We start from the raw sequence: 12750 nt of genomic DNA on the forward strand, positions 1-12750 counted from the left end.
GTTAGCAGAGTCTGTAACCTGAAGCGTATTTAACCTGAAGCGATGTAACCCGAGGTACCAGTGTAGTCTTATACATGGGGGTGTGTTATACATGGAAAAATACAGTACTTTGCACCTGTGAATTGCACCAGTATCAGAGCACCCTAGGAAACACCTGGGCAAGAGGTCTAGTTGCTCCTTCATATCCCAGAGGCAGGAGGAACCCTGTGCCGCCCAAATGCTACTGGAAGCCTGTGGCCAAAACCTGCAATTTACTTACGCATTCCCATCCTTTTTTAAGGTTGCATGTTCATCGCTTTGATTTCTTCCCATTTGCTAATGCGGTGACTCATACCTGTAAATATCAACTGAATCAATAGACAGCACACGGTTCTGAGGCAGTGTGTCAAGGCAGGCTTGATCTGTGATGGTTCATCGGTGCAAACAAGTAATTGCTTGAGCATTTGAAGAGGCTCTCATTGCAAGCCATCCAGCCATTTTCTGTCTGCTTTGACCAGTGGCAGCTCTCCAAGTTGTTGAGCAGAGAGAGGACCTTCTCCTTGCCGTGCTATCTGAAGCCCATAACAACAACAACAACAACAACAACAACAACAACAACAACAACAACAACAATTAAAAATATATGATATGATATTACAGTGGTACCTCTGGTTGCGAACGGGATCCGTTCCGGAGGCCCGTTCGCAACATAAAAAGAGCGCAACCTGGAGCGCCATATCTGCGCAGGTTCACAGTGCGATTTGGCGCTTCTGCGCATGCGCAAGCGGCAAAACCTGGAAGTAACCCTTTCTGGTACTTCCGGGTCGCCGCGGGATATAATCTGAAAGAATGTAAGAGGAAGCAAACGTAACATGCAGTATGACTGCCTTCTTGGTGGTGGTGCCCGTCCTGTGGAACACCCTCCCACCAGATGTCAAAGAGATAAACAACTACCTGACATTTAGAAGGTAGCCCTGTTTAGGGAAGTTTTTAATGTGTGGCATTTTAATGTATTTTTAATATTTGTTGGAAACCGCCCAGAGTGGCCGGGGAAACCCAGCCAGATGTGCAGGGTACAAATAATAAATTATTGTTATTATTATTATTAGTCATTAAAAATTTCCCTAAACAGGGAATGAATTAAGAAGGATGGTTGTGAATTGGCGAGGTCTTGTTCCTGTTCATTTCATTCAAAGACGTTGTACCCTGCCTTTCAGACAGAAAGGGGTGTAGATTGATAAAAACAGTAGAATCCCTGCCCTGCCCAGACTTACAACCTGAGTAGACATGACAGAAAAGGAAAAGGGGATAGAGGAGGAAAATAAGCCAATTCAGAGGAGCATTGTTGGAAAAAAATTGTCTGTCATAAAGGCCTGTACAGATTCAAAATGATTCAAAAGCTTTTCCGCCAGAACGCTAATTTAAAAATAAATAAATGTTGCAGAACACTCTTTCTGTCTCCCCTCCATCCATCCACTTTCCATTTCTATATTTGCAATTTTGTTTGTCTTTCCCGACTTTTGTGTGGCTGCCTTCGAGCTGGCAATAACGTTTGAGTCATATTTGGTAATGAGCTGTGTTTTTTGGGTGTGTTTCTTCGCTTTGAGATAGGGTTGGAGGCTGAGAATGTTCTTGCAGTGACACGCAGGCCCAGCTCATAAACCGTGATCTAACTAACCTGTGAACAGCGGGTGTGCGAGTGATCTGTGCTGGAAAGAATTTGGATCTCTGTCACCCCCTCCTCAATATCTAAAACACTGTCCCTGCCATCTAGTTGCAAGATTGCAAGGTTGTGGAGCGACTCCGCCAGGGGGAAACGCTGCAGTGTTTGGGGTTTTATAGTTTAGAGAAAAGGCAAGCAACATATATCGTATTTTTCGCTCCATAAGACTTTTCGCTCCATAGTTTTTAGAGGAGGAAAACAAGAAGAAAAAAATATTCTGGACGAAACAGTGGATGTATGATTTTTGTGGTTCATGCTGTGGCCACAGACATGATATGTGATTTGATGGTGAGTTTGGGGTAGCCCAATGCAAAAATCCTGAGGATCCATGTGGATCCATGCTTTGTAACCACGTTTTTGCACCATTGCGGGCCCACGAAACAGTGGATGCGTGGTTTTTTTGGTGCAGGCTGTAGCCATGGACATGCTATGTGATCTGATGGTGAATTTGGGGTGACCCAATGCAGCGGCTCTTGCTGGCTTTCCATTGAGCCGGAAGGAGGGACAGAGGGCAGCCCGTCAGTCCCTTCTCCCGCCTGCATTCGCTCCATAAGATGCACACACATTTCCCCTTACTTTTTAGGAGGAAAAAAGTGTGTCTTATGGAGTGAAAAATACGGTAATTATGCATGGCAGGCAGAGAGTCTACAGGTAAAAGGATCTCTCTCTCTCGTAACACAAAACTCATGGGTATCCAATAAAGCTCGGAGATGGAAGATTCAGGATAGCCCTTCATGCAGGGCCTAGTTGAACTATGGAACTCACTTTCACAAGAGGCAGTGATTGGGCAAATTCGTGGAGGAGAAGGTCATCAATGGCTACCAGCCAAGTACTCTGGCTTCTACAGGAGGAAAGACTTCTGTGTGCTCAGGTCATGCTTCTTGCAGGTTTCCCAGAGGCATCTGGGTGGCCGTTGTAAGAACAATTGCTTCTGGCCTTCTGCTCCTCGGGTCTAATAATCGCTACCCCTGGAATCATAGAATTATACAGCTGTTTTTTTTTATAAATTCATTTTTATTAAATTTTCCACTTTAACAATCCAATCAAATCACATTAAATACTCCAAATTATACATATACATATCAAATAATCCAAATATTCTGCCAGATTATAAATTTTTTGATAGGACTTCCCATGCTTCAAGTTCAGAGGGGTCTGATCATCTCATATCTCATATGCTTTTCATAGTCATTTCCAATGGTTCCTCTAATTCTTCCTGTTAACCTTCCTTCTTTCACGGCCTCTGAGTTGTTCCCACAAGCGAGTTAAAACAAGCAATGATGTGTTTCTGTGTGGATTTTCTGTCTGTGATTCCCCTCTATAAGTTTGCAGCATCTCCTCACACGCTGGTGTTTCTGCCGAATCAATCCAAAGGTTTTTTCGCTGCTGGCAGCCGCCATCTTTACTCAGTTCCGATGAAATCAAGTCTAAGCGTCTGCTCATTAATTTCCCCAGACCGGTTGCATCAAACATTAGCCTTTCCAGGGGAGGTTTACCAAATCAAACTGGAAATACAGTGGTACCTCGGGTTAAGTACTTAATTTGTTCTGGAGGTCCATTCTTAACCTGAAACTGTTCTTAACAGTTCTTAACAGATTTGTAAATCCAAAGGGAGAGGCAAAGCAAAGTCCATAACCAAGAAAAAAAGAAAACACGAAAAGTCCGGTCATTAATCTCAATAAAAACAGCTGAAAAGATGCACGGATTGTTAACTTATATCACCACTTCAAAGGCTCCAAAAAAAGTCCTTTGCTTTAAGTCTTTAAGCAGAGCCGGGAGACGGACTTCCTGGTTGCGTCTCCTGCTTTAGCCGAATTTTTTTCTTTAAAATTAATTTAGTCTCCAAATCCTTCAGTCCCTCTTACTCACGGGTTGTTGTTTTTCTAGTCGAATGTTCCCAGAAAAAAAGGTCAGCGCTCACCGACAGCAGCTATGCGGCTTCACTCCACAGAAAGAGCGATCGACTCACAGCACCGCGCCAGCCCTTCCACGTTCCGGAGCCCCTTACGGGGTCCCTTCTTCGTTTCGGGGGGCGCTTCTGGTGCCCGCCGAGTCCCATGACCACAGGCTTTCGCTGCCTGTGGGTTTCCGACTTGGGTCTCCGCTTCGCCGTAGCGGACGACCCGTTTCTGCAGAGCTTCCCCTTCACAACGCGAAGAGGACCGCCATTGTCGTTCGCGCTGCCTCCGGAAGTCCCGATTTCTGTTCTTATCCTGAAGCAAAGTTCTTAACCTGAAGCACTATTTTTGGCTTAGTGGACTGTGTAACCTGAAGCGTATGTAACTTGAAGCGTATGTAACCCGAGGTACCACTGTACAAATATAATGACATATCGAAGGCTCACCTCCCCCTAGGAATTATAGAATTGTAGAGTTGGAGGGACATCTAGTCCAGGGGTTGGCAAACTTTTCCACCGGCAGGGAATGACCGAGCGGGTGGCAAGGGCCAGCGGGGGTGGTTTAACGACCCCCTTGGGCCATATCCAGCCCACAGGCCGTAGTTTGCCAACCCCTGATCTAGTCCAACCCCCTGCAATGCAGGGATTTATATTTGCCCAGCGTGGGATTCGAACCCACAACCTTGAGATTAGGAGTCCCTGTTCTAGAGCATAACTAAGTCTCTGTCTCCTGTGTCCCCCCCCCTCTTCCTGCAGGGCGGTTATTTTCCGGAGCACGTCAAGTCGATGACCAGCTTGCGATGGCTGAAGCTGAACCGCACCGGCCTCTGCTACCTCCCCGAAGAGCTGTCTTCTCTCCAGAAGCTGGTGAGGAGCTTGCCCTGGCCGGCAGCTCAGGAATGGATGGGGCTTTTCTGCTGACTGGGGAGCATTGAGAATTTCTCGAGAGGGGCGGGGGAACCCAGGCAGTGCTAGGAAAAGGGAAGGGGAGGCGAGAGCAGCTCAAACGGGTGGGTTGCTCTTTCCGTTTCAGAAAAGGAAAAATGTGTGCCAAATGTGCAAGGTTGGAAGGACGGGGCTTTGGGCTCAGGTTTCGTTCCTCAAGGAACAAGGGTATGGAGACCCCACACAGGGGACTTTGCAGAGCAGGTTTGGGTCTGAGTGGGGTGCCACCTGGGAATTGTGCATGCCTTCTGCTTATGTATCGTTTATTTTTATTTTGACAATTCACACAATGTTTGAATGCAGTCTCTGTGTCGGTGCATAGCCAGCTGGACAACTGCAGCACACAAAACACCACCAAAGCATTCTACGTTCTGAATCTTCCAAAAATCCAAAAATTGAGAGAACAAGGTACAAGATCTACTACAGAAGCCACAAAAAAACTCATTCAAATTGTGGAAAAGGAAAATTCAGTCTTTAAAGTTCCTTTAGCCAGGCTCCTGTAGATCCCAACAAAGGTAAGTTTGATCAAACGAAGTAGAATGGTTTGGTGGTGTTTTGTGTGCCGCTTATGTGCTGCTTACTTCATACTGGTCTACTACGAGAAATGGCAGCACAGGTTCATTTCTTCAGCTGAACAACTGCAGCAAATTGTAGAGTTGGGAGGGACCACCAAATGTCATCTAGTCCAACCACACCCACCCACCCCTGCAATGCAGGAATCTCAACTAGATCCTCCATGAGAAATGGCCACCCGACCTCAGCTCAAAACCTTCCAAGGAAGGCAAGTCCACAAATCTCACCTGTTGTGCTTTCCTTCTTTGTTTCCAAACAGGAACATCTCTCCGTGAGCCACAACAGCCTCACCACTCTCCACGGAGAACTCTCCGGCCTGCCTTGCCTCCGGGTAAAGTTCCGAATGCTTTTTTGAAATCCTCGTCTTTGTTGCTCAGAAGCCCTGCTAGCTCAGAACAGTGCAGCTGGCCTGCTCCTCGTACAGTGGTACCTATGGATAGGAAAGGGATCCGTTCCGGAGCCCAGTTTGCATGCTGAAGTAAACATAATACAGTGGTGCCTCGCAAGACGAAATTAATCCGTTCCACGAGTCTCTTCGTCTTGCGGTTTTTTCGTCTTGCGAAGCATGGCTATTAGCGGCTTAGCGGCTATTAACGGCTTAGCGGCTTTAAGAAAAAGGAAACAAACTCGCAAGAACTCGCAAGACGTTTCGTCTTGCGAAGCAAGCCCATAGGGAAATTCGTCTTGCGGAACGACTCAAAAAACGGAAAAGTCTTTCGCCTTGCGCATTTTTCGTCTTGCGAGGCATTCGTCTTGCGAGGTACCACTGTATGCGCATGCGCGGGTCGTGTTTTGCTGCTTCTGCGCATGCGTGTGACCTCATTTTGAGCGTCTGCTCGAGCGGTGAAACCCAGAAGCAATGCGCTCCGTTACTTCCGGGTCACCGCGGAGCACAACCCGGAAATACTTAAGTTGAAGCTACTTCAATCCGAGGTATGACTATATTCATCTTGTCCTCTCTGATGGCTCTGGTTTCAGTCCTGTCAAATGTCTTTAACCGTTAGCCAGCCATTCAAATGCAAACAACCCCCCCACAAACCACCTCATAATTGCGGCCTCGGAAGAACAAAAGGGGCAAGTTAAGAACATACGATGAGCCAAAAAAGAATCAGGCCTAAGGCCCACGCAGTCCAGCGTCCTGTTCTCAAGGCAGCCAACCAAATGCCTGTGGGAAACTCATAGGAAGAACTCGATCACAAGAGCAAAACTCTTTCCACCTGCAGCTGGTCTTCGAAAGCATTGCTGCCTCCAATATTGAAGGCTGTAGTAGCCATTGAGAGCCTTGTCCTCTGCAAATTTGTCCTATCCCCTTTTAGAGCTAGCGGCCGTAGCAGGTCTAAGAAATATGGCAATGCTCAGATATATCACCATCTGTTCAGTAATGGACTTATTAGACCTGCTGATCCTCAAGGAAGATCAGTACAGTCATAGCTCGGGTTACAGACACTTCAGGTTGCGTTTCTTCAGGTTGTGGACCGCTGAAACCCGTAAGTACCGGAACGGGTTAATTCCGGGTTTCGGCGCATGCGCAGAAGCGCTAAATCACTCTTTGTGCATGCGCAGAAGCGCCGAATCACAACACGCACGTGCACAGATGCAGGTTGCTAATGCTGTTGGTTGTGAACGTGCATCCCACACGGATCACGTTCACAACCCGAGCGTCCACTGTATCGTCATACTTTTTATTTGTACCTCACCCATCTGACTGGGTCGCCACAGCCCCTCTGGGCCCCAACGGGTCTCTAAAAATTGGCCAGGAAACTGCCTTATGCATTCCCTGGCCCCTGTTAGGATTTACAGCAGAAAGACGCGTAGAATCATAGAACTGTAGAGTTGGAAAGGACCTCGTCGAAGCGATGTGAGAGTCTTTCGCCCAATGTGGGGTTCAAACCCACCATCCTGAGACCGATTGCAAGGACAGCACCTCTCCTTGAAGGGAGCTTTTAGCAAATCTGTGCACCTATAATGTTAAAAATGGGACAACAAAATGCTCTTTGGTACTTGGGTATTGTTAGAAAATCGAGCGATGACGTGCATTTGTTAGGGGGAGACCAAGTTAGGCATAGTAAGTATGGTAAATGTGGTCCGTGAAGCCGATATCTTTTATTCGGAGTGATAGACTTGGTGGTCTGGTTCAGATGCTGTAAATATAATACTTGTATCCTTGTTATTTCTTCCTGACCTCTTTCGACATTCCTCTAGGCCATTGTCGCTCGTGCCAACTGCCTGAAGAACTCTGGGGTTCCTGATGACATCTTCCAGCTCGACGACCTCTCGGTGTTGGTATGTTTGGGCCCAATTGCTCCGTGGCTGCGATGGGCACATTGGTGTAGCGGTTCGGGGTCACAGGGGGTCGAAGACCCGTTACTATTTCTGCAGACGGGTCTCTGCCTCTGGCATCCTGGAGCCCTCCAATCAGCATGAACTGATTTTAGTGGGTTTTAGCCACTGAGAAGACGTCTTCTTCCCTTTGTGCCGATTGAAGCCAATCAAAGTGAGAAGAGGCAAGTTGGACACTCAGGATTGGCTCCTAGCTACGTGGGAAGAACTTGAGTCCATTGCAAAAAGCAAGGGGTTTGCTTTCCTTGAGCTCTTTAGATCAAGGAAGATGATGATGATGATGATGATGATTTATTATTATTTATACCCCGCCCTCCCCAGCCAAGGCCGGGCTCAGGGGGGCTAACAAGCAATAATAAAAACAAGTTGAATGAATACAACTTAAAAACAAGATTAAAATACAACATTGAAACATTAAAATATTAAAATGCAGCCTCATCACAGGAGGAGAAAGGAAAAAGAAAAAAGAAAGAGGGGGAGGGAATCAAATTGACTCCAAGCCAAAGGCCAGGCAGAACAACTCTGTCTTACAGGCCCTGAGGAAAGAAATCAGATCCCGCAGGGCCCTGGTCTCATGAGGCAGAGCGTTCCACCAGGCTGGAGCCAGAGTTGAAAAGGCCCTGGCTCTGGTTGAAGCTAATCTAACTTCCTTAGGGCCTGGGACCTCTAGGGTGTTGCTATTTATGGACCTTGAGGCTCTCCGTGGGGCATACCGGGAGAGGCGGTCCCATAGGTACGAGGGTCCTAGGCCGTGAAGGGCTTTAAAGGTCAAAAGCAGCACCTTAAATCTGACCCTGTACTCCACTGGGAGCCAGTGCAGCTGGAAAAGCACTGGGTGAATATGCTCCCATGGCAGAGACCCTGATTGATTGATGATAATAATAATAATGCTTGATTGATGCAGTTTGTGAGTCGCCACCTATCTTGCTAATTGCAAGCTTATTTATGAATTACTATTCAAATCCTCTGACCCCTGGGAAGCTTGGAACACCTTGGGGGCAGCTGCTGGTCAGCCCAAATGCAGAGGTCCTCCTTTGATTCATCTCTCTTTGTTTTGTCCTAGGACCTGAGCTACAACCAGCTGACCGAGTGTCCCCGGGAGCTTGAGAACGCCAAGAACATGCTCGTGCTGAACCTGAAACATAACAGGTAAGTTTGGGGGTGAATTTCCTCCCCAGAAAATGGGCAGAAAACATTTGGGTCTTCCCAGGAGGGCCGAGTGTGTTGGGAGTGGTTGGTTCACATTTCTGTAAAATGGGGGTGTTAAGAACATAAGAGTAACCTGGTGGATCAGGCCCATGGCCCATCTAGTCTAGCTTCCTCTTCTCACAGTGGCCAACCAGATGCCCCTAGGAAACAAGCAGAACCTGAGAGCAAAGTACATCCCCTGCCCCCCCCCCAAATAACTCTGGTTTCCAGTAACTGGTGTGACAAACTATGTGTCTAAACCAACATGTGTGTCCAGCGCTCACACGTATTCATACGCATGCTACCAAGATGTTCAGGATCTTTTGCTAGAGTTATCACATGTGTCTGCTATGAATATGCATTTTCCCTTAGTCTCTTTTATACATACCGTATTTTTCGCTCTATAGGACGCACTTTTCCCCCTCCAAAAATGAAGGGGAAATGTGTGTGCATCCAATGGAGCGAATGCAGGCTTTCGCTGAAGTCTGGAGAGCGAGAGGGGTCGGTGCGCACCGACCCCTCTCGCTCTCCAGGCTTCAAGAAGCTATCCGCAAGCCTTCGGAGCGTGGTGGGCGTTCCCGCCGGGCTCCAAAGGCTTGCGGATAGCAGCCTGCAGCCCAAAGCCCGGGGAGTGCAGCGCTGCGCACCCCGGGCTTCGGGCAGCTATCCGCAAGCCTTCGGAGCTCTCCCCCAGCCCACAAGCTCCAGGAGCGGCGGCAAGGCTGTGCAACCTTGCCTCCGCTCCCGGACCTGTTCTGGGGGCTGGGGTCGGGGGAAGCTCGGGCTTCCCCCGCCCCAGCCCTGCGACTAAAAACGAAGCCGCGCACAGCCTCTCCCAGTTGTGCATGGCTAAAGAGGAAGCCAATACAGACAGCGGGATGGATCCCGCTGACTGTCTTGGCTTCTTTGCTCTTTGGGGCTGGGGGGGGGATAATTTTTTTCACTTTATTTCCCCCCCTAAAAACTAGGTGCGCCCTATGGTCTGGTGCGCCCTATGGAGCGAAAAAAATACACACACACACACACACACACACATATACTTTTTTTATTGGTTTTACATGAATTTGTACATAGCAACTTTAACCATTCCAATACATCAAAATAAAAAGGTTCTTTCAAACCTTCGGACCTCCTCCCTTCCCTCCATGGGTTCCATTTTCAAAGAAAGTTTTCTTTTCTTCTTTTTCCCCTGCATCTTTTACCGTTGTCCATCTGTTATATGATCGTAGTTACCAAAGTTCATTTCACATTACAAATGTCATTGTATCCCTGCCAATGATTTTAACTGTCTACAGTGGTTTTTTTAAGTATATAAAAAAGTTATTCCAATCTTTTAGGAATGCTTGATCTTCCTGGTTTCTGATCTTTCCCATCAGTCTAGCCAATTCTGCATATTCCATTAAATTAGTCTCATGCCCACAATAAGTTACTCCGCAAAAAAAGGGGGGGGGCAGAAAGAAAGCTTTGTTTATAATGAAGGGAACCAAATACAGTAGAACCTCGGGTTGCGAATTTGATTCGTGCAGGAGGCACATTCGCAACCTGCAGCTCCGCATCTGCGCACATGCGGGTCATTCAGCGCTTCTGCGCATGTGCAAAACACGATTTAGTGTTTCTGCGCGTGCGCCAAAACCCAGAAGTAACCCGTTCTGGTACTTCCGGGTTCGGCGCAGTGCGCAACCCGAAAGTGCGTAACCTGAAGCATCTGTAACCCGAGGTACCACTGTAGATAAATGCTGCTTCAGACAGCAAAATTACAATGAAATCAGGCAGCAAATAAATGCACACCTTAATCTGAAGAGTGAAGGAATCCCTAACTATTCTCAAAAGCCTACAAAAAAAGCGAGTGTGGCAGTTTTGCCACAGAAACCACACTAATAGCAGATCCAGAAATGGGTGTGGGAGGGATTTGCCTGCCCTTAAGGTGAAACATGTATTGGTTCTTCAAGAGCGCTGAGTAAGTTTGTTGTTGGAGCTTGGAGAACCATTGAAAATCTAGGACAGGCATAGGCAAACTCTGGCCCTACAGATGTTTAGGACTACAATTCCCATCATCCCTCACCACTGGTCCTGTTAGCTAGGGACGGTGGGAATTGTAGTCCCAAAACATCTGGAGGCAGGAGTTTGCCTATGCCTGATCTAGGAGTTTAGTACAGTGGTACCTCGGGTTAAGTACTTAATTCGTTCTGGAGGTCTGTTCTTAACCTGAAACTGTTCTTAACCTGAGGTACCACTTTAGCTAATGGGGCCTCCCGCTGCTGCCGTGACGCCGCTGTGCGATTTCTGTTCTCAACCTGAAGCAAAGTTCTTAATCCGAGGTACTATTTCTGGGTTAGCAGAGTCTGTAACCTGAAGCGTCTGTAACCTGAGGTACCACTGTACTAGTTTTAACCAATGTATTCTAATGGAGAATATTTTTGTTGTTTCACCCCAGAGTTTCCTGCTTATTTTGCTGAATTAAAAGTTGCAAGAACATAATCCTAGCGAGCAGTGACTAAACCGGTTGCCCTTATGAATGGGACCCAAGTCCCATAAGCCCCCGCCAATATGGCCAGTGGCTGGGGATGATGGCAGGTGGCTTGCAGCTACGTCTGGAGGGCTGCAGATTCTCCCTCCGTGATGAGGTGGCAGTGATACCATCATAGCTGTCCATTTTGAGCTTCTTGTTCAGATGCGAAGGCCTGGTGCAGAATGAGGTCCCCTCCAGCCCACCCTTGATCTCTCCAATCTCCAGCTGTGGTTAAGCGTCCTTGCTGGAACCTGCCTGACAAGGTGTGCCATTCCTCTCCCTTTCTCCCTGCAGCATCGACAACATCCCCAACCAGCTGTTCATCAACCTGACAGACCTGCTCTACCTGGATTTGAGCGACAACAAGCTGGAGAGCCTTCCCCCCCAGATGAGGCGCCTGGTGCACCTGCAGACCTTGATTTTGAATAACAACCCTCTCCTGCATGCGCAGCTCAGGTGAGGCGGCTGGGAGCTGGGGCAGGAGAGCGAGAGCAGGCGTTCTGCAGTCTTTCCGCGGCTGCAGCCGCGCTCCTTTTGCTGCCTGTTCGAGCAAAGGAACTGGGGTTGGAGGGGCAGGCTCTTAGCACCTTGAAGCTGCCAGGTTTCCTTTGGCGCTTTTCAAACTGCAAAGGTGCTTAGTCCTCATGATTGGGAATGTAGATGGGAAAGTGTGATCGGGGCAGGGAGGGGGCAAAGCTCAGGCACACCAAGGTGTATACTTTCCACTTGTCCATGGACTGTCTCGCCAGCGTGATGCATGCTCTGGTTATCTCCCACTTGGACTACTGCAATGCGCTCTGCGTGGGGCTACCTTTGAAGGAGACAATAGCCCTGTCTTGCATTTAAAGAAGTGGCCCCTAGTCCACAAAAAGCTTATGCCACAATAAGTTTTAGTTTTTTAAGGCAAGAATGGGGAACACCTGATAATCCTTCAGGGTTTCGTCTTGTTATTGTCCTCTTTTCCCCTCTCTTTCACCTGAAGGCAACTCCCAGCAATGGTGGCCTTGCAGACGCTCCACCTCAGGAACACGCAACGCACCCAGAGCAACCTTCCTACAAGCTTGGAAGGCTTGTCAAATCTCTCAGGTATGATTCTCAAGGAAATGTGTGAATGGACTCAGCTCCGTGCATTGAGCGGCCTGAGAAGGAGAACCCGAGGCTGCAGGTCTCTGCATGTTTCCCTGGAAGTAAGTTTCATGGAACTACCCAAAGGAGCGTCTCCACCCCCATCGTTCTGCCCAGACACTGAGGTCTACCTCCAAAGACCTTCTGGCAGTTCCCTCCCTGCGAGAAGCAAGGTTACAGGGAACCAGGCAGAGGGCCTTCTCAGTGGTGGCACCCGCCCTGTGGAACGCCCTCCCACCAGATGTCAAGGAGATAAACAACTATCTGACTTTTAGAAGACATCTGAAGGCAGCCCTGTTTAGGGAAGTTTTGACTGTTTGATGTTTTATCATGTTTTTAATATTCTGTTGGGAGCCGCTCAGAGTGGCTGGGGAGACCCAGTCAGATGGGCGGGGTACTATTACTATTACTACTACTACTACTAATATTTATTTATTTATTTATTTATTTATACATACATACATACATACA

At 47.9% G+C, this 12750-nt stretch overlaps 1 protein-coding gene across 1 annotated transcript in view; it reads left to right on the forward strand.

Moving 5' to 3' along the window:
- The window catches only part of FLII (FLII actin remodeling protein), a 54205-nt gene that overhangs the window by 4247 nt on the left and 37208 nt on the right, over positions 1-12750 (forward strand). The window contains exons 2-7 of the mRNA XM_028706595.2: positions 4356-4466; positions 5377-5448; positions 7320-7400; positions 8521-8606; positions 11449-11610; positions 12137-12240. Of these exons, the coding sequence (XP_028562428.2) occupies positions 4356-4466; positions 5377-5448; positions 7320-7400; positions 8521-8606; positions 11449-11610; positions 12137-12240 (616 nt within the window). The remainder of the gene's footprint in view (positions 1-4355; positions 4467-5376; positions 5449-7319; positions 7401-8520; positions 8607-11448; positions 11611-12136; positions 12241-12750) is intronic.

The sequence above is a fragment of the Podarcis muralis genome, chromosome 14 (assembly GCF_964188315.1).
Source record: "Podarcis muralis chromosome 14, rPodMur119.hap1.1, whole genome shotgun sequence".
Lineage (NCBI taxonomy): Eukaryota > Metazoa > Chordata > Lepidosauria > Squamata > Lacertidae > Podarcis > Podarcis muralis.